The sequence below is a fragment of the Agelaius tricolor genome, unplaced genomic scaffold (genome assembly GCF_023055355.1).
Source record: "Agelaius tricolor isolate 1412-34295 unplaced genomic scaffold, bAgeTri1.0.p SCAF_11, whole genome shotgun sequence".
Lineage (NCBI taxonomy): Eukaryota > Metazoa > Chordata > Aves > Passeriformes > Icteridae > Agelaius > Agelaius tricolor.
The window spans coordinates 9,025,017-9,045,846 of record NW_027269271.1 but is presented as its reverse complement, the minus strand read 5'-3'; the positions used below and the strand labels follow the sequence as shown (position 1 = coordinate 9,045,846).

At 37.3% G+C, this 20,830-nt stretch overlaps 1 protein-coding gene across 2 annotated transcripts in view; it reads left to right on the top strand.

Annotated features, from left to right (window-relative positions):
- DENND1B (DENN domain containing 1B) overlaps window positions 1–20,830 on the top strand; it is a 151,272-nt gene that overhangs the window by 74,209 nt on the left and 56,233 nt on the right. The window contains exons 8-11 of one of the 2 annotated variants that reach the window (XM_071436022.1): window positions 1,905–1,964; window positions 3,746–3,799; window positions 6,790–6,900; window positions 19,993–20,093. In XM_071436022.1, the coding sequence (XP_071292123.1) occupies window positions 1,905–1,964; window positions 3,746–3,799; window positions 6,790–6,900; window positions 19,993–20,093 (326 nt within the window). The remainder of the gene's footprint in view (window positions 1–1,904; window positions 1,965–3,745; window positions 3,800–6,789; window positions 6,901–19,992; window positions 20,094–20,830) is intronic. The other variant, XM_071436023.1, reaches the window with a different exon arrangement.

Here is a 20,830-nt window from a genome sequence, read left to right as displayed (position 1 = left end):
GAAATACAAATCCAGTGCAGAACCTGTGCTGCATGTTCAGAGCATCTGTACAGTTACTGCACTTGCCACAGTGTGCAAACAGCTGGGTCTTGGTTGAGCCATCACACATTGCAGGACACAGGAAGTAGAGATTTTGTAAAGGCTTCACTTCCACACACACTGAAATATCATTAGGTTATTTATCTTGACCTTATTTGTGTGGTTTCTTGTGACTTTTAGCTCATGTATCTTAGAAATAAGCCCCATACTTCAATTGAAGTAAGCACAGATTCTAGAGAAGCATCTGGCCTTGTTATGAAGGCAGGAAAAATGGAGTCTACCACTTCTGTTCCAGCAGTTCCTGATCCTAACTGCTTAACATAATACTACCTTTATTTTATTTTAATTTTTCATATTTCAGATTCCTTGTATTTTCACTAGGCTATAGAGACCTAATATTTTCCCACCATGTACAGTGCTAATTGACTATTTGGAAGTCATTCCAGTCTTGTGTGTTGTTTTTCACCAAAACAATGAACTGGATTTGAGGCTGCAGTTGGAATTGTTCCTGTTGATATGTTTTTTCTTTCTGTTGTCAGTGTGACGTTTCAGTTCCTAGCACCTTTGCCAAAAATACTTCTTTATCTCAAATAATATTTTGCTATCATTAAAGGTAGTATTACAACCAATTATAATTTGGCAACTCCAAAATGCTTTATAAAATATCCTTTAAAACTCCTGTTTTAAAGAGGAAGGACACAAAGAAGTTTTAAATATATTTTCCCTTGTATTTCTCACAAAGTTCATCTTGTCCATAAATTGCTTACCTCAAAATGAATGTTGTGGGGAATGTGGACATGGCTGTCTTGGTGAATACAGCTGGCTACGCTGAAATGACAGATTGCTTGCCATAAAGTCGATATTTGTTAGTTTTATTTCAATGTTGTCTGACTTTGGAATTGTTTTTCCTCGATTATGCCTTGTTCCCAGTTATGTCAAGGAGTTTGTAATCTTTCTTGCTGAACAATGGCTATTGAAATGCAAACCTCTTGCCAAATGCTTGGCTGCAGGGACAGTAGAGCAAATACTGTGGGTTCAGATAGGACAGAGCAAGGAGGAATGGGTCAGGTGGAATCCCAATGCTTGTTGGATCTATAGGCATCTCTGTTTTTGTAATGCTGCAGGGAGCAGGGAAATATTTATTGCCACTTGCCGTTCTAGTCTTTTGTATTGATGTTTCTTTCTTGGTTGCCGTTCTAGTCTTTTGTATTGATGTTTCTTTCTTGGTCCTCAGATATGGTAAAAAAAGCTAGACTGGAACCATCAGTAGTCATAGACTTAAAAAGAAATTACATTCTAAAAAATAATTGTAGAAATAACATCCTGAGGTGGCTTTTCCTTGTGCCAGCATCAGTCTGGTTTGGATTTCACTCAGATGTGCTGCAGGGTAAAGGCTCATGGATACTGCAGCAGGGTTTGGGTGGCAGACCGCAGTGGTCCTTAGGATTGTGTGTGCATAACCGTGCATAACTAACATCCAGTATCTGGATATGTGATGTTTCCCAGCAATCTTTGGTCAGAATGCCTTTGTCTACTTAGGGGCCAAGTTGTATTCTCACCTGTTGGTCCCAGTAACAAATAGTCTGCAGCTGAAATTTATGAGGTAGTCATGTGTTCTGTGAAACCTGAGCTTAAAAATAATTTAGTTCACATTTTTTTTGTTTGTTTTAATTTATTAAAAATGTTGTCGTCATTGGGAAGGCTAGCTAAGTCTGAATTCAAATGGGGGAGGAATAAAAGGAATAAAACTTACTTTCAGCCAGTATTTTAAACATGGGATATTACAAGCAGTAGAGCCAGCTTTGGCCTTTCTTGTTGGAAAACTCAAAAGTCAACTGTTCAATCTTTCTCTCATCTTGCATAAGAACCAAGAGATGATTTTTGCAAGTGAGCAAGTTTTGAAAAAACAGCCTTGTCTTGTATCGGTGAGTTTAAAAGGCACTGACTATCTAAAAGCTATAATAATTAAAGAAATAATCACTTGCTATAGGACATCTCTGTTGATTTGAGGCTTATTTATCCCTGTCCTTTGGGGAGTTCTGCTTCTGTCTTTGGCCTAAATGACCCATCTAATATTAATGTACCTTTTCTGTTTAAATCCAGCTTCAGAGCTATGTGTGTGTGTCATAATCCTTTGGCAAAAATTCTATGAAAATCAAACCCTTGAGCTGATGAGCAAAACTTGCATTTACAGTGTCCTTTTTAGAGAAAAGTTTATACAGGACAACAACTATTAATTTAGTATCTCTTCCAAGGTCATTCATCTTCCTAAGGGAGTTCACAAAGATGTGCAAGGACTCCATACCACAGTATTTTTGCTGCTTTATGACTCTTAATGACTGCAGTAATAGCTTTTGCTTCTCATAGATTTGGCTTCCTTTTCTGTTTAATGAGTGAAATATTATTACTTTTTTAATTAGAAATAATTACTTCTCTAAGTTAATAACTTCATTACTGAGAAATCTTTTGATAAATATTCTGTGACCTTATTACATATAGGGAATAATTTTCTGTTCTCAATATACTTCTGAAGAATGCAGGCATTCTATCTGAATTTAATCTGAATATTTTCCTCTTCTTGAGCAGAGAAAATTTTTTTTTCCTGTGTTGATGGTAAACAATACCTGTGATATTTATTGTGCAAGTGGTATGATGTTTATGGGATGCCTTTTTTAAGCCATTTTTTTTTCCTTAAATTTTAACTATTGCCAAATGACCTAATTTGTGGGGAAAATTTTCTATTAAATGTATCAAGCTGGTTTAATAAGTCTCCTACACAGACTTAATAGTATTTTTTTTTTCTTGAATGCAAGACACATTTAAGTCTTATAGTCTTAGTTTTGGCATATCTTTTTCAAGTTTGACTTGAGAACTATGAAAGTTATGTCTTTGTGTTGCTAATTACAATTGTAAAAATATACTGTAAAAACAAAAAGTCTGAAAAAACAAAATTCTCTAGAAAACAAAAGCTAAAATCAATCATTATTTATTTAGCATGCAGTTATTTTTTTTCTGTTTCAAAATTTACATTAACATGCAAAAATGCCTTAAAATTACTGAGCTAAATCCATGTCTGATAACTAATAGGAGCATTGGATTAATGAGAGTTAATTTACATTACATCTGGTTTTAGTTTAACCCATTTTATATTTACATCCTAGATGGCCTCAAACTAAGATGCATAAAATTGTTAATGTATTTCATAAATGATTGCAGGATCTCGGGCTTCAGATCTTGCTTGCATTTTTGTTACCACATTTTTTGGTTCAAAGATGTTTGGAAAGAGAATTTATATCAAGTAATAATATTTCTGTTCTAAATATTTTTCTCATGTGAGTGGTTTTTCTTTTCCATTCTAAATTTACATTTTGTCCTTTAGCATTTTTTTGTTGCAATTTTTAATTCAATGCTTAATTTAATCAATGCTACTCTCAGGCTCATGACAACATTTAAAGCTGGCTTAATTTCAGGTTTGTTTCAAAACTGCATTTTGTTCCCGTGGTTTTGTGCTGTGCAGAACCAGCGCTTGTCATTTCATGTCGTGATCTGCTTAATTCTTTGTCTAGCAGCAGTAAGAATGTTATTGGAAAAATGGCTATTTGCTTAAACACAGATGGGGTTGGAAATCCTAAATGCTGGGTTCTTAGGAAAAGAATCTTTTTTTCCTGTGTGCATAAATTATCAATTATTTTTTTCCATCAATTAGCACTCGTATTTCATTACTCCTGATATAACTGGATTGCCAACTATCCCTGAAAGTGTAAGTATTCCATTTCTTATTTAACCTCATTTTGGGCTAGGCTGAACCTTTGCTTTTATCAAGAGATTTTTTTTTCTAAGACTGTTTTTAGAAATGATTGATGTCTATTATTGCAACCTTTAGTTGGTACTTACTGTTGCATTCATTAACCCATTTTAAAGCATTAACAGGGCATTTCTGACCACTGCTGTATCCACCCTTTGCTTGTAGTTACTTGGCTTCTTTGCATTTACTAGGATTACTTCCATAAAATATATTCTACTTCTGCACCTTGTGTTTTATTTGCATACTTGCCCTTTAAACACTGCATTGCTCAGCAGCAAATTCACCCATCAAGATATGCAGTCATTTTTTGTGCAAGAAAGCATTGTTTCAGGCTTTTTGAAAACATGCTGTAGCTGCCTACACTTGAATGCTAACCAAGCACCAGGAACAGGGGGTTTGGGGCTTTTTTTTTTCTGGTTGTAGTTTTTTTTAATTTTCTTTATGAAGACTTGTATCCTGGATGGTGCTGTGGGTAAATTGCAGATGGGAAACCTCAGCTCACATTCTCTGTGATGTGTTTAGCTAGATAGCATCTCATAAAAGAGCTTTGAAAGGTCCTTTTTCCCCCCCTCCAGCTTCTAAATCTGGAATTGTGCATGGCTGTATAGGTGTGTGTTTTCACACTTTCAAACAGTGACTTCCTTCTGGACGTTAAGCTGTGGGGGCTCCCAAAATCATGCAGTGCCCCAGAGCTGGTTCCTGGTGGATGATGATGTTGGGGCAGCAGGGAGCTGCTCCCCTTGGCATTGGGGTGTGCCAGGGAAGGACCAAGAGCCAGGAAACACCAGGGGAGAGGAGCAGGAGGGTGCTGGTAGCAGAGAGGAGGCCTAAGGGTACATCTGTAATGGTGGAAAACTCTGAGGAGGTGGCATGGACCATGTTACAGCTCAAGAAACCAGGGAAAGTTGCTGGATGGAGGGATAAAGGAGAGGACTCTTGTTGCTAGGGCTCATTGAGCAGGACAGGGCTTAGTTTTTAAATGTATATTTTCATGTGTTTCACCTTATGTTTTGAATGCCTCAGTTTTTAAGGGATCTCTTATTACTTGGTGTTCTAATAAAGTAGAGTTTTGGAGGCTAGAAGGTGTGTTATGGGCTTAAATTGAAGAAAATATGGGAAATCATCTAGCTGGGCATGTGGCTGACCAAGGATCTTGCTGTGATGCCAGTGTAGATTTATTTTCCTGGTTCGAGGAAAGTAAAATAATTATAAGGTGCCTTTCTATAATTATTTTTTATTCCACTAATAAAAGTCTAATCCTTTCAGTATGAATCAAAATATTAAGGTACTAATGGAGAGTTAGAACATGCAAGGAGTGAAGAGATGAGGTAATTACAGTAAATTAGCAATAAAATGAATTTTTTTACCTTTTGTTGTAAGGTTCATGTATTTCAGGAGCAGCAACTTTTCAACTATAACAAAGAAATAACTGTGACTGTCTCCCAAAGATAAATTGATCTGTAAAAGATTGTGAACCGGTTTTTAACACAGCTTTTTCAACACAGAATCAGCGCACCATTATCAACTGCAGTGTTAGAGAGTGTCCAAGGTAAATTGGACCGAGATTCTCATGGTGCATCAGCCTCTGACAACCCCTTAAAAGTAACATTTGAAAGACCAGAGGTTTTTTTTCCTAAAAATGAGTGTTTGTAGCCCTAAATCTCTGTTTTTTATCTCTTCCAAAATTCTGTGCAGTGTGGACCAGGAATAATTCTGATACTCCACATATTGAAATTAATAGTGGGTTTATGAATTTGAATGAAACTGAGTTGACTACTGGATCTTTGTCTTTTCAATTTTATTTTTTCTTTCATGTTGCAATATATTCAAAAAAGAAGTCACCCTACTCTGAAGCTTTTGCTACTTGCCCTGGCTGTTTTTTCAGGGCTGGGTGACCTTGCTGCTGTGTGTTGGCCACATGCAGAATGGAATGTCAGTGTACAGTTCCACTGTTGATGTCTGTCCTTCTGCTGAGGCCTATCCTTGATAGACTTCCTACATGAACATTCAGTAATAGTGTTGGCCCTGCGAAGAGATGAATAGCAGCTCTGGTTGCAGATATGATAATGAATTTGTGAATTAAATATTAGGCATATTGAGGGCTGTATTAGTATATTTTCACATGTGTTCTCTGGTGTTTACAGAAATTTGCTGTCTTCCCGGGCAATTTTGCTGGTAGCTCTTTTAGCTTATTCAGAACTTGTGTGTCTCTGGTGCTGTGCCCTGCAGAAATAATTGTTACATTCAGCTGGAACACAGAGATCCCCCCACCCTTTTTCTCTTTTTCCCCCACTTTTCTGGTGTCTGAACTGTTAATGGAAGGTGCTGGTGACTTTGCCTCTGATGAAGCCCCACAGTGGGATTCTTACCAGGAGTGAAAAGGATGGCTGCAGGAAGACCCCAGCACCTTCCACCAGTTCTGTGGGATGTTTGATGTCCTGGCACACACAGCTCAAGCAAAAGCTTGGTATTGTTCAACAAGCTGTTTTGCTGTACTTGAAATGGAGTAAAATGTGTTGACTTTTGGAAATCCTGGCAAAGGAGCAGTTTTGTTACTGTAGCTGTGACAGAATAGTTACCACCATGGTGGAAGATCTGTTCCTGGGCTGGAAGTAGTGGTCATCTTAAAAGCATATATTGATATAATACCCAATCTCATATTTTTTTGAATTTGAAAATATGAAAGGGCAAATCTAAGTCACAAGCCTAATGAAATGAGAAAAATATTAATGACTTACACCACAGTTAACTTTTCATTTGCTTTAAAACCCAATTAATTATTTTTAAAGCAAACAAATTTTGGTGCAAAGGGATTTCTTTAATAGTTTGGGGTTGGTTTTTTTTCCCACCTATTAATTAGACAAAAATGTTCGCAAGTAATAGGCATCAAATGTTCCACTTGGCTATTACTGTTGCTATATTGTTAACATTTTTTATTCAAACAGAGAAACCTCACTGAATATTTTGTTGCTGTGGATGTGAACAACATGCTGCAACTTTATGCCAGTATGTTGCATGAGAGACGAATCATTATTACCTCCAGCAAACTAAGCACTGTAAGTACTTCACACTTCTCCTTCTAAGTAGGATATATTGAACATTTCACAAAATGACCTGCAGGCCTTTGTGGTTTTAGATATGTTCCATGTGTACTTATAGGACAATATCTACATGCTCTTCTAATATATGGTTTTAGTCTGGCTCTTGAAGTACAAAAGTCTGATTTATGTAAGACCTACTCAGATACATTAAGTCAGGTTAATTATTTTTCTTATCAGGAGATGAGAGTTCTTTAACTCTCCCGAGGTCATTTCTGTGCCTTCTAACCTAAAAAGAATTCTTAAGAGCTATTATAAGATCTTTATTATTCACTTGTGGCTTATTCCATTGGAGCTACTTGAAAGAAATCAAGGGTCCCTAAGAATAGCTGCTATCCTAACCTGGTAATAGGTAGATTCATCTTTGTTAGAGTGGTTTGGGAGTGCACACTGTAATATCTCTGATTTGGAGCAGCTCTTGAGACTGTCAATAATGTAAAACTCAAAATAGCAGTTTTTTAATTAAAGGTTTTGAGCTAATGCCCACATTAAAATGTTTCTTTTCCCTCCTTATGCCTGCTTAGGCTGCTTAATAAAAGAATGTTGCATTTTGTTTGGAAAGTATGCCTAAATATTCAGATGCCATTTTATTTTACTCTTCACAGAATCTTACAGATTTTTAAAATCCCCTGTATTTTGAAAATGCTCCCAAGTCAATTTTGCATCAGTACGAGACACTCACTTTATAACCAAGTTTTAATTACAGAGTATAATTCTTATGTAGAATCTTTAGCCTATTAAGCACAATTACCTAAATTTTTTTGAAGAATGCTGCCTAGAACATATTGTGTAATATGCTCTCTGTGATGGAAAATCAATTCTGTATTTCTGAGCACTGCTCATTGCACTACCAAATAAATGAACACATGGGTACAAGGTTGGATATAGTACTAAAAAATATTGTTTTCAAAGACTTGAAGGTGCTGTAAGGAGTGAGAATTCTTTGATTATATATAATGGATAAAAATCCTTTCCATTTATTTTGAGTCAAAAGTAAATTGAAGATAGAGAAGGTCCAGAATTGCCGTAAAAGGCTGACAGGTTTTACAATTCTAGATACAGTAGCAATTATTTAATTGCCTTATTATTTTTTTAAACAGCATGGTGCTGGGTCCCTGGGCCTGTGAGCAGCACTGCAGTTCGGGCAGTGCACAAAGGCAGTGCTGCAGTTACAGCAGGGCACAAGGGCAGCCCTTTACCAGTGCTCTGCAGGCCATGGAGCCAAGTCAGTCCTGGCAACTGGAGTGAAGCAAACATGGGGTTCTATAAGCAGAAGCCACATGAACACCTGAAAACCAACAAAATAAATACTAAATTAATTTACACAATCTTCACATTACTAGTCTGTTATAGACTTTTTAACCATCAAAGATGTTACTTTTTCTTAGGAAATTTTACATATTTGATTACAGGTTTTTTTTTTTTCCTCCTCTCCATGCTCCCCTCCCCTTCCTGAAATAGGGATAGGGAAAGAATTGTACATTACAACATAGTAATAAGACCTGAATGGGCAAATAGATTTTGAAGGGAAAGCCCTTTTAAGGAAGCTCACATGATGTCGCAAAACTGTGGAATCAGAATTTTTTTTCACTTTGCTAGTCTGAAACAGAGCTTGCTGTATTTAAAGGGAAAAAAAAAAAAAGGGGAAAAGAAAAGAAGAAATAACCATTAAAAAAGCTCAGCTCCAATGATGCCCCAGTCAGCCCTATTTTACTGCTCCAGTAGAGAGGAGATAGGAATCCTGATGGCAGCTCTGAGCTCGTGGAAAATTCATTCTGCAGGTGAGCACGTGTCCGTCTGCTTGGCACGATTTAGAATTGTACTCTCAGCCTACATTTGGATCTGCTTAGGACTTGTTTTTGTTAGGCTGAACATCTCAGCTGGTCTCTAGTGCTGTGATGTGACAAGAGGAGAGGAAGTACCAGAATTAGACTGTGCTGATCTAGACCACCTTATTTAAATGATCAGATTTCTCTTTGGAAGTCATTACACAACAACAGAATATTCTGGTGGTGAGAATTTTGTTTACCTTTGTTTACCTTTGGCTGTTTATTCCTAACCTTTTAATTAATTAAAAGCCATCTTGCTGGTGTCTTCACTTGAAAATAATTTATGTCATTCTCCAGACATTTGTAGTGGTGTTTGGATGTCCTGGAGAGTGTCCCCAAGCTGTGAATGTAAATAGTAGCTTGCAGGTCGAATCCAAAATGAGAGAGCACATCAGCTTCACTTTTTCTCTGATTGCTTTTTCAGTCTACTGGCATTACTTAACTCATAGCTGAACAAAATTACTGCCACATCATGTTGGATCCACTTTTGATACAGGATTGGTTAATTTTAACTTGCACTAGTGAGTTCTGATAAAAAAAAAATAGAAAAATATATCTGGCTTCTTAAGAGCTTCGGTTCACAGCAGTGCTGCCTGCTCATCTCTTTCCTAAACAGAATAGGGGTGATGCATGGCTTGCTTCTTTGCAGAGGAATATAGCTTAAAAACTTAATGAAACACTTTCCAGTATTGCCTGTAAGAATTTAATTGAATTGCCAGGAATGATTAAATGTGTTTTTGGCAAAAGATATTTCTTCTTTAACATGGGGATTGCTTGATGTAGTACAGTAAGCAAATGGAGTGTATTTGGGCATCATCCTTTGCACAAGTCTTGTGCTGTTTTGCTGTTGCATACAAAACACAGCAGACTGGTACAAAGTTCCTATTTTGATATTCCTAAATTACAGCTTGATACTAGACAAGATTATTTGTTCAAAAAAAGTGCAGTCAAACACAACTTTCTGTTAAGGGAGTTGTGTCTTATCTTTGGGTTTAACTGAATATCAAGTGTTTATGTCAGTTCATGGAGACTGGGTTGTGATGTCACCTTCAAGTTATCAGCTCTGTTTCGGTTCACTATCTCAGGGCAGTGACTGATAACAAAAGGCATAATTCAAGGCCTTGCTCACTTTGTCCTCACCCTTCTTGTGGGGCCAGGAATGGAATAGTGCACTTACTTATGTTCAGGAATTCTTTGTCTACCATTTCTGCCCTGTTAATTTCATACTGCCATTTTATTCAAGGAAAGGATCAGTCCTAGTACGGAAAAAAGGGGGCAAAACACGATGCTATATTTAAAAAGGTTTACTGTAGAGGAAATAACAGAAGAAAATAAGGTTGTCTATTTTAAGTTGCTGAGTAGAGTTTTTATAATTAAAATAAACCCTAAAAACGGAAAAAAAAGAACCATCTTTAGGGTGTTTCAGCTTATATTTTATTTCAGCCAAGCAGGTTTTGTTTTATGTACATCTTCAGAATATTGCAGTTGTGTTTTCTTTGCATCTCCCCTTAAATTGATTTTCTGTGGGTTTATCCCCTTTAAAAATTTGTTTGGTGTAGATATTTGTCTGCTAGTCCTTCCAATTACAACCAAGATACAAGTGGAAACTTCCCACCACTCCATTCTGTTGTAGCTTCTGGGTCATTATTTGCCCTAACTGTTGATTCTTTTATTAGCTAGACTTTCCAACCACTTTAATAATGTGATTAGCACCAACCTCACAGCTTGCTTCAGGCTTAGTGTTAGAACGAGGTGGATTCAGCTTGCTTGAGGATTATGCTCTGTAAGATCTGTTTGTAGCAAAAATTACCATTTCTGGCTTTTGAACAGTAAACTATGAAAGAGAAACAAATTATGTGGCTTTGGATTAAGTGAAAGGATGAATGAAACAAAGGGATTGATCTACTCACAGAGGTGGCTGTTAGTTATTTCACTTTAGCAGCAAAAGGAAGACCTTTCCTAAACATCAGGCTGTATGTTCTTTCACAGCACTGTTTCCTCACATGTCACTGCATCTGCATGTATTCTTATTAGTTGCATGGAGCTGTATGAGTTTCAGTACAAATAATTTTTTAATTCGATCTTTCTATAAATTATTAAAGTGCTGGGATTGGCTTTTCTAGGAAGGCTGAGCTACAGCATTGATTTTATGCATGCTGGAGGCAGGCCCTAGATGTTTTGGCCCCAAGTGCACCTGCTGTGGTAGTCTACCAGAACATCATACCACACTCTCATGTATTCAAAGCAAAGGAATAAATCATGATTTTACAACAGTGCATCAGTTGACTTATTGCTGTTTTGTGACCGGAGGTAGGAAGGATTGCTGTTTAAAGCCATGTCATCGGTTCTCAAGTCACTCAAGCATGAAAGCTTGTCATATGCCTCTGTAATTGTACCTCTGCAGTCTCTCCCTAACTAGTCAGCTGGGGCTGTGCGCTCTGTCTCAGCACCCGGCTGGCCAGTGTCTGACAGGAGCTTTCTCAGCAGCCTGTCAGGAATATGCTAACTAGATTGGATCTTCTGCAGCCAGCACTGGCAGGTGGAAGGGATGCTACACTTTAAAGCAAATGTCTAAATGTTATCTCTGCTTTGACCAGTATTTGTTTTGGGAAATACAAGCCTGGCGTGTCTCAGAGCACAGTGCTTACAAGTTCTGCTTGGCGCTGCCTCTGGCTTTCTTTGGTAGCCCTACAAAACCAGACATAAATATCAACAAAAGATACAGATTTATTTGTTTTGGTGGTGTAGGAGCACTGAATTTACACACATGCATATAAATTTGCACAGATACATTTGTGGAATCACTTTTACTGTCGCTTCCATGGGAAGACAGCTTTCTACAGTTGCCCCAGATGAACTGGGGGCATTTCATCTGGGGCAACCGTAGTGAATTGGACTCTTGGCTTTATTCTCTTTTCTCATTAGTCGTGTTCAGCTCTTGTCACACTGTCCGCAATTGCTCAGGAAAAAGTATTACAAATTTAAAATTTAATTCATATCTCAAATTCATGTGACCTGGAAGTGTTCAAGGGCTAAATTTAGTTCTTAGAAGTCAAGAAATGGATGGAAATTTATCATTAACTTGCAAGGCAGAATGGATATTCTGCTGATACTCACTGTGCTCCCAGAAGCATAATTAGAATTAATTTTGGAATATAACCTCAGATAGGCCATTTGGTATGGAAGTAAATGACAAGTGGCATTTAATTTTTTTCGTAGCTCATGTGTAGGCAGTCTAAGATAACTAGGCAGGGGGGTAAACTGTTGTAGGTGCAGTTAAGTTCCCATTGGGACACCTGTAGGGAGCACATTTCCAGCAGTGAAGCTACGGGATGTCATTAGGAATAAAGTGGGGTTAGAATACACAGCCAGATCTGGAAAGCTGTCTCAGTTTTGGAAACTGAGCTGTCTTGAAGTTTTGAATAGTTTTCTCATTACCACAGGAGAAATAATTGCTTAAGGAATTTGTGAAAAGATATTGAAAGATGTGATTAAAAAAATTGTTTAATGAGAGCAGGAGGGAAAAAGCCAGTAAATAGTTGGAAATTGCTATTACCTGCCATCTATGTAAAACATGAAGAACTCCATTAGTGGGTGTCGTAAAAAAAAAAAAATTGAAATCCCAAGCCTCAAAAATCCATGCTGTAAAAAGAAAAGGCATGTAGACAGACAGATCTACAAATTAGCTCCAGAATTTAATTTTCCTGTGACTTTTGGCAATTCAGTAGAAACTGAGGGAACTAAATGCTGTGTAGAGCCAATGTGGGCACTGCTGTGAGACTCAGAGAAGCCTTTAGGAACTGAGTTCTTTGTGGTTGGGCTGAAGAGGAGCTGAAGGGGAAATAGTCCTTAATCTGTTGAGCAGAACTGCCTCCCCCCCTACAGAAAGTACCACTGAAGTCATTTGGTGGTGGTGTGAAACAAAAGCAATGAGGAGGAATTGCTGAAGGGTGAGTGAGTGTAATACCAGCCCTTGTTCTGGTGTGCTGGTATGGCAATATTTCCCCTTTTCATACTTGCTACTGCTTTATCACTCTTATTTCCCTCATTTCACCAGTGATAAGATGAGCTATAGCATCATTGGTGGTTGTCTCTACTTTTGCTACAGTAAATTGTCTTAAGTAAGCCATTCACAAGGAAGTTTGTCCCTGCTGCTTCTTAATTAGTGGATGGCAGAAGAAAGTGCCATGGATTTCCTTTGGAGGAAGAAATGTTAATAAAAATGATTTTCCTGGAGGCTCTCCTTTCAGAGGTGAGAAACATTTGCAGAATCCCCTCATTTTATGGCAGGGTAGCTCTTCCTCCATGGAGATGGGTCATAAAGGAGGCATCAAGGCCAGGAAAGGGACACAAAGATGTATATATTTGTGGTGTTCTGTGGTTTTGTGAGTGAGGAACAGATACAGAAGTTAGGCAATAAATGAATGTCAAAATAAGAGTAAACAAATCAAGAAAATACAGAGGTGAAATGAAGAAATGTGAGGAAACTGCAGTTTTTGAGCAGATGATATAAAGAAGCATAGTTTATTATAGGATCAAAAGAGACATGCTATTAACCCAGTCTCTGGTGTCTTAGGGATAAATCCTGGTGATTTACTTCCAAGAGTTTCATTTTCAACCTACGAAAAATAGAAAAAACCTTTATGGTATGAAAACAGTGAGAAACTGAATGAAGTTACATGGTTTTTTGTCTGCACCCACACCTACTTTGTTATATAGATACCTCTGATTATCTTTGTAAGTGCCTGTGGGTCCCTGGTGTAGGCACAGTATGTCAGTGGTATTCCTTGTAGAGCACTCACCTGTCTACTACCACTTCAGCTCTATTTTCTGCTCAGCTTCCGCTCTTGGGCAGCGTGTCACTCCTGGAGCCATGGGCAAGGAACAAGCCGTGTCTGCAGCCTTCTCTTTTCTCTTCCAAGCTAATGCACAAGAATGATGCCATAATGCTGCTTTGTGAATCAAGAACTGCAAGAAAAGAATGAAATTGATTGTATATGAAGTGCTGTCAAAATCATGAATAACAGTCATCTCTTCCCTTTCCTTCCCCCAGAAAGAATGATAAAAGGAAGTGAATAATCCCAAAAAAACCCAACAGCAATTCAGAGAGAAAATAAGTTTTTTTATATAAGTGTTTTCTTTTACATCTTTAATTTTTAGAAGGGAAAAAGTTAAAATATTCATCTGTGAACTGGAAATATATTTCCCTTTCTCTTTCCCTTCTGTGAGAGAGGAGAGCTGGATTTTCATCTTGCCAACAGGAGGAAAATGCATTATGGCTCATTTAAGGTCCTCCCTCTTTTTCTTCCTAAAGATTATGGGGATGGCAGATGGAAAATGATTGGCCAGGAGCTAAATTAAAGAATTGCATGGAAGTGGCTTTGCATATCATGGCTTGGACAATATATTCTGTTCTTTTTTGTTGCTAAAATTTTTTTCCTCACTGATATCTCACCAGTGCTGGCAGAATCAGCTAGGTTTATCATTTAGTCTGGCTGTTTAATCTTTAGAGCTGGGAATAGATTTATGCTCTCTTGTAAACTGGCAAAAGCAAGATCTCCCTTCCCACTTTCCCTCCCCAGCAGTCTTCCCCTGCCCTGCCCCCCATTCAAGAAGTGGATGGAAAGGTTGGTCTCCACAAGTGTCAAGCACCTGTTATAGGTTTGGGGCCTGATCTCATTCTCAATCAAACAGGATTTAGATGTGTTTGCCCCTCTAAGATAAAGTTGGTTTAATTTAGGAGTTGCAATAATGTAGAAGAGAGGCTTCCTTTCACCTATGCAACTGTTCCCCTTTCAGGAAGCAGACAGTATTTCTCAGTAATTCTTGTGAACTGGGATATTGGGGAAGGAGCCACAAGGGTTGGTCCAGCCTGATGGTGACTGCTGTAATTGTGGTAAAACAGTGACCCATCCCCTAGGGTTTGTTGCTATAGGTATTAATGAGTAGATGAGATAACGAAACTAAACAGAATCTTGGGCATCTTTCAACATATGTGTGGTCAAGGCAGTGGGAGGGAAGCAGTTCTTTGGCCCATTGGGACTGTGAGGGAGGAGGGAGAGAGCACACCAGTACCCATTTCTGGACATGGTGTTGACAGAGATTGACAGTGTTTGACGATTTTTCAGGAAATGCTTTTATCACAGTAGTTCTTTAGTTGCTTGCAGTAGATTTTGAAAGGTTCTATAGAATCACAGGTTAATTTTACTTTAGCATTTGTTTAACTTCTGTTGCTGTTTTTGGCTTTCTGACAAGATTCTGCTAATCAGTTTCTGTCTTTCTTGTTTGTGCATTGCAATGTGTGCAAATCTTGCCACCTATGCTCTTCCTCTCTTTTTACCTTTGATTATAAAAAAGGCTTTGAAGAAAGTAATTTATATCGATAGAAAGAAATTGCCAGTAACCTTTTGTGCAGCATACAGGTATTTTTGTTACTCATAGAAATTGTGTGAATAATAGGTATCAGATAAGTATTATATGTGAGTCTGCAGAAAATGTTTCAGCTGAAGTAGTGTGGCTCCAGACATGTTGCAGTGTTTTAGCAAGACCTGAAATGAGGAAAAGGAAGAGACATGAACAGAAAAAGGGACCAGTCTCTTTGAAATACAGAGCAGAAAGATTCATTGGTAGAAGTGAGCATTGAGGTAGCAGATACAGACATCAGAATTACTGCATCCACACGAGGGAAGGGAGGGGAGGAGCTGCACTCTGTGTTCCCAGGAGCAGGTAGGCCTGCTTTGATCAACTCGAACTAAAACTTCTCCTGGCTGTTCATGTTCATTACTGCATAGATTTTGAACAACAGCCTTCCCAACTCTCTGCTTATTGCCATAAGGTAGAAAGGAGTTCATCATTCTATAGAATTTGAGCATTGTTTCAGTCTTGTTGAGATTTGTTAGTAATCAATTTTCTTTCAACCAATAATGAATTTTGCAATTCATTAATTTTTACAATTATACAAAAATACAGAATTTTAACAAACTCTGTATGTGGTCTCCTGCTATTTGGAGAGACTGTATTTTCACTGGGCATGTAATTTCAGAATTTTTTTTACAGGGCCAAAGATAAAAATTATTTTACGAGAATCACTGGAGTACTCTGGAGAAAACACCAATTACTTTCTTTGCAGTATATGAAAGCTCACATGTTGATTCTGACTGCAGCATCTTATCAGGAGAGATCAGAAACAGACTAGAAACTTTCAGTTGGACTCAGTACTATTAATATGCCTATTACTGATGGAAAAAGACATAAAGCTTCTTATGCCCAGTGTAAATGTTAGAGAATTCAAATTAGATGTGTTTATTTGTTAAAAGGTTGAACATTAAAATTTTGCTTTTAACTAATTCAAATAATTTGACTCATGCTGTTCATGTAATTTAAAACCACATTATTAAAACCAATTTTAAAAAGATAATTAGATTTATTCCTGAAAATAAAAGTTGTTTAACTTGAAGACATTCTTTGAAATGGAGAAAAACAGTCTAAATATCAAAATTGATGGAAGCAAAAGTATTAGAAGTTCTGTTGAGTGTTGGCAAATGAGTTTCAGCTGAAAAAACTTTACTTAAAAACTGTCTTATCCATTTTTTAATGGATAAAAGCACAGCTCTAGTAGATCTTCTGTAGTGAAATGAACTACAGGAGGATGTCTTGACATCATTTATTGCCTCAAACCAGGAAATAAACTATGAGATTTGCAGAAACTAGGTTCTTCAGCACTTGTCTGTTATAATTTAGGGTTTTTCATCAAACTGCAGAGTTGTGCAATGATATATCTGTGTGCATACATAAACTTGCAGCAAATTTTATTGGACAGAGGCTTTTGCTTTTAATGTAAAACCTACCTGTAAAAGGAATCACAGTTCACAGCTGGTGTTTATATCCAGTTGTCAATGGAAGGTAGGGTTGGACACAGTCTTGAGGACAACTTCAAGATGGTTTGGGAGAGTATCTACTGAAGACAACTTCAAGATAACTTAGGAGAATGTGTACTCATTTGATTTTTATGGTCCATGACATATCTTTTCAAGGTAGTTCTTGATAATTCCTTTTGGAATAGGTAGCAGCCAATTGACAGACTCCAGAGAGATTTGTGCCTAAAAAGTGTAAGGAATTGCTTTCTGCAGAAGACATCCCCACTTGGTCAAGAAGCAGATTTCATTTCTTTGCTTGGGAGCCTGTGCTGGGTGCTCTGTTTGAGGATGTGCCCTGTAGCCTTTAGCAGGTGCCTGCCAGGCTCTGCTCCTGTGCATGGACACTGTTGGATGCCCCCAAATCTGGTGTCACCTTTGTGGAGCTCTGATGTAAATGGTGGAGTTCTCCCTGGTACCTGGTTTTCTGATCTCCTGAACTGCCTGGTTCCTTAAGTGCAGCATTGTTCAGGGCTCACAGCAGTTCCCATTCTGATTTGTGGAGTGGATGTGTCAGTTAAAGAGGAAGGTTATTTAAATAATTAATGCATTTGAGAAATGCAGTCACCGTTGAAACAGCAAAAATAGCAAAAAAGAGATTTTTTTACACCAAGTATGCAAATTTTAATATGAAATCCATAATTATCTTATCAGTATTTGCTTAAAGGCAACATTGGCAGAATAATAAAATGTGGCACGGTTTGAAGAGCAGCACAATCCCATAGCAACTTGTGTTACAGGCTGTAAACAGGAAACTATAAAACATATTCATGGCATACTAAAATGTTTGGAAACATACTGCAACAGCATAGAGGGAAATGTTTAAAAAAGATGTTATTAAATAGAAAAGTGATCAACAGCACAACAAAAGCTTCACACGTAAGTTATCAAATCTTTGCCTCTCCTGCTAGAAATAAAAAAAAATAGTAGATTAAAAAATTATAAATGGTAAATAGATGCTAATGGGAATGCCACACTAAAATACAGATTATAAAACAAGTTAATAAAACTTCAGATGTTTTTAAGGAATTCCATAGTTCCTCTGTTAAAGTGAGAATTAAAATATAACAGACATGCATAAGATAGGGGAATTTCTTCATGCAAATAGTATAGTCATCTTAATTCATAATTTAAGAATGCCTATTAAGAGGAGGAGGAGGCAACTGTATACATCAGGGGATATCCTGTATAACTGTATGCTCAGCTTTATTGCAGCCTCTGATTGAAATACAAGAAATGCTGATTTTTTCTATAGGTTGTTGTGTTTTGAAATTTATACACTGTGTACAAAAGTATGTGGACATAATAATAATACCATATCTATTCTGAGTGAAAGAGCAAAAAACACAATGCTGAGCTGGACTGTGTTAACAGTAGTGTTAGTTCAACTACACAGAGAGATAATATGGAAATAAACCTCATAAATCCCACTGTGCAGAAGAGGGAGAAGGTACTCATTTATTTCTTCCCTAAATCAATTCATAGTAACAACCCAATACTTAATAAAATACCCATTATTATAAGTCCAAAATGAGAGTAATTGCAGAAGTGTGGTGTAAAGCTAAGAAAGGAGATGTTAATGTGCAAGGAAGAGTTTAAATAGGGAATTATGATATCCTTGGCTTTCTGCTGTGTAGCTGTCAGGCTGGGGCAGCTCGCTGGTCAATAGTGACATTCTGTGTGTCAGTGAGCAGAGTCTCCTGATACCTTAACCTGCAGTTCACACATTACTGAAGCTCCAACTGTCGAACATTCAAGTCCCTTGGTACCACTGCAGCTTCCAGACTCTCCTGACTGGCTCATGTTTCATTCTTTGGCAATTTGCCCTAATGATATCCCTCAGGAGCTTTCAGGCCCTCTTCTTTTCCATATTTAATCGTGTTATATTAATCTGAGGGCTGAGCAAACTAGGCTGCACAAATTGTAATTGTCTGTGATTTCTGTTGCAATGGTCTTATAACTGCTTTTTTCATTTTTAGTGTAAAAATACGTGTACAAAATTGTAGTGTAATTTTTTATTTACAAATCTAAATGTCCAAGACAGCCAGGATGTGAACACTTTAACTGCTGATCTGTTCCACAAAGAGGGTTGTTTTTTTCCCTATAAAATCCATAATGTTTTAGCACTTGCTGTATGAGCAGGATTTACATTTTATTTTTTGCTCTTTGTTTTGTTACTGTGAAAGTTCATGTTTAATAAACAGTGCTATTATCAAGTTAAACTTGGGTAGTAATTTTGTTGTGATATAAAACATTAGGACAGCCTCTTCTTTTCCATTAGCTTGGTAGCTTCTCCATGGGTCATTCTCTTAAAATGTTTTTCCCCCTTTTTCTATGAGGTTTGTAGTGCTACATGGGATGGATATGGGCTACCATGTTGTGAACAGTCTGGATTTTTTCTCATTCTGTTGTAACTCTGTGCCTGCATATTAAAATAATGAAATTTGAGACTCCCTTACAGCAAAGATAGATCAAATTGGAATTCTTTACATATTGCAAGATTATTTTGTTCACTTGTGGAATGAACTTGGCCCCATTTCTAATGAATTTCACACTTATTTGTTTCTTTGTTTTGTGGGTAACGTGGTGGTTGTGGTGTTTTTTTGTTTGTTCTAGAAAACCAGAGATGTCTATTTGGAGTGGTAAGCAGTTTGTAGCACCTCCTTTCTTGGTCAAGGAGTTCATTTTCCATGATCCTTGTGTCAGGCTTGGAAGTCTCTGCTTTGGGAAGGGAATTTTGGAAAATTGTAATTAAGATGCTTTTCTGTTACAGGGAATATTCACTTCAGATTTTTTTAATAAGGTAGTTTGGAAATCAAGATAGTGACACAAACAGGAGTTAATCCTGCTCCTGAGTTTAGTGCTGTTCTGTGGTTTCATGCAGCTTCAGATCAATTCCAGTTAAAAATAACAGGAATGGGGACCAGAAAACTCTCCTGAGTCTTTCCCACTCAGTGGAGCCTGGTGAAACTGGGGTGCACTTCAGTCCTGTGTGTTCATGGCAATGCTCATGTTTGACCATGACTGCATCAAGCAATTCATGATTATTTCCCTTTTTCTAAGGGAATAGCTGAGCAGGGAAGGCTGACTTGTTAGCCTGCCTTCTTGCAGATGTTGTGCTTGTATACATACATCAGAGTTCTTTGTGGATGTGTTTTTGCAATTCAGAATAATTTACAAAATTATATAAGAGGTGGTTTGGGGAGGTTAAGATTTTTGCCTGTCTAAAGTTAATTTAAGATTTTCTATTTTCTTTTTATTCATGTTTTTTTTTGTTTCCAATTCTGTGTGTATATTTTTATTTTTAGTTAACTGCTTGTGTTCATGCGTCAGCTGCATTGTTGTATCCAATGTATTGGCAACATATTTACATCCCAGTGCTTCCTCCACATCTTCTGGACTACTGCTGGTAAGACAGCTAACCTGTTATCCCCATTTCTGAGATTCTCAACTCTCTTAGAATTCTGAGTAACTGATGAAAACACTGACTCTTTAGCGTGACTGAACATACAGGATCCAGTTTATGAAAGCACTTAGGCCAATGCTTAAATGATGACTTGACTAGGGGTATTCCAGCATGCCTTAATGTAGTATTTGAATTGGTATCTTGAATTACTGATTGCTATTAGTGCAGCATTTAGAATCATGTTTGTAAGAACTGTTTCTGTTTTATTGGTAAGATAATTCATTCAATAATTTGAATGCAAACATGTTACAGTTTTCATTTATTTGGCTTTTATTTTAAGTTGAAATACATTATACTTCTAGAAGCATTCAAAAAACCCTGATCATTTTTTCCAGAATCAGATGTTAGTATTCATCAGTGATTTAGTATTTGTATTTTAACTCAGCCAGGCTCAGGATTCTAGCCAACCCCTTCCCAAAAGAGCTTAAAAACTCCTTGTGGGACTCCAAAATTTTTATTATAAGAATTCTGCTTTTCCTGATGAGTTTCTGTTCACGTGACTGATTTTGTGGTTTTGGCATATTTTTAAGTTGAAGAAGAATCACTTTTTGATTCGCTTCTGATCCTTCCTAGGGGATGATGTTTCCACATGCCTGTGTTTCACAATTTCTTGCTTTTATTCAGAATAGTGGCAGAGATAACAAATGAGAGTTTCCATTTTCCCTTTAAGCAGGAATATC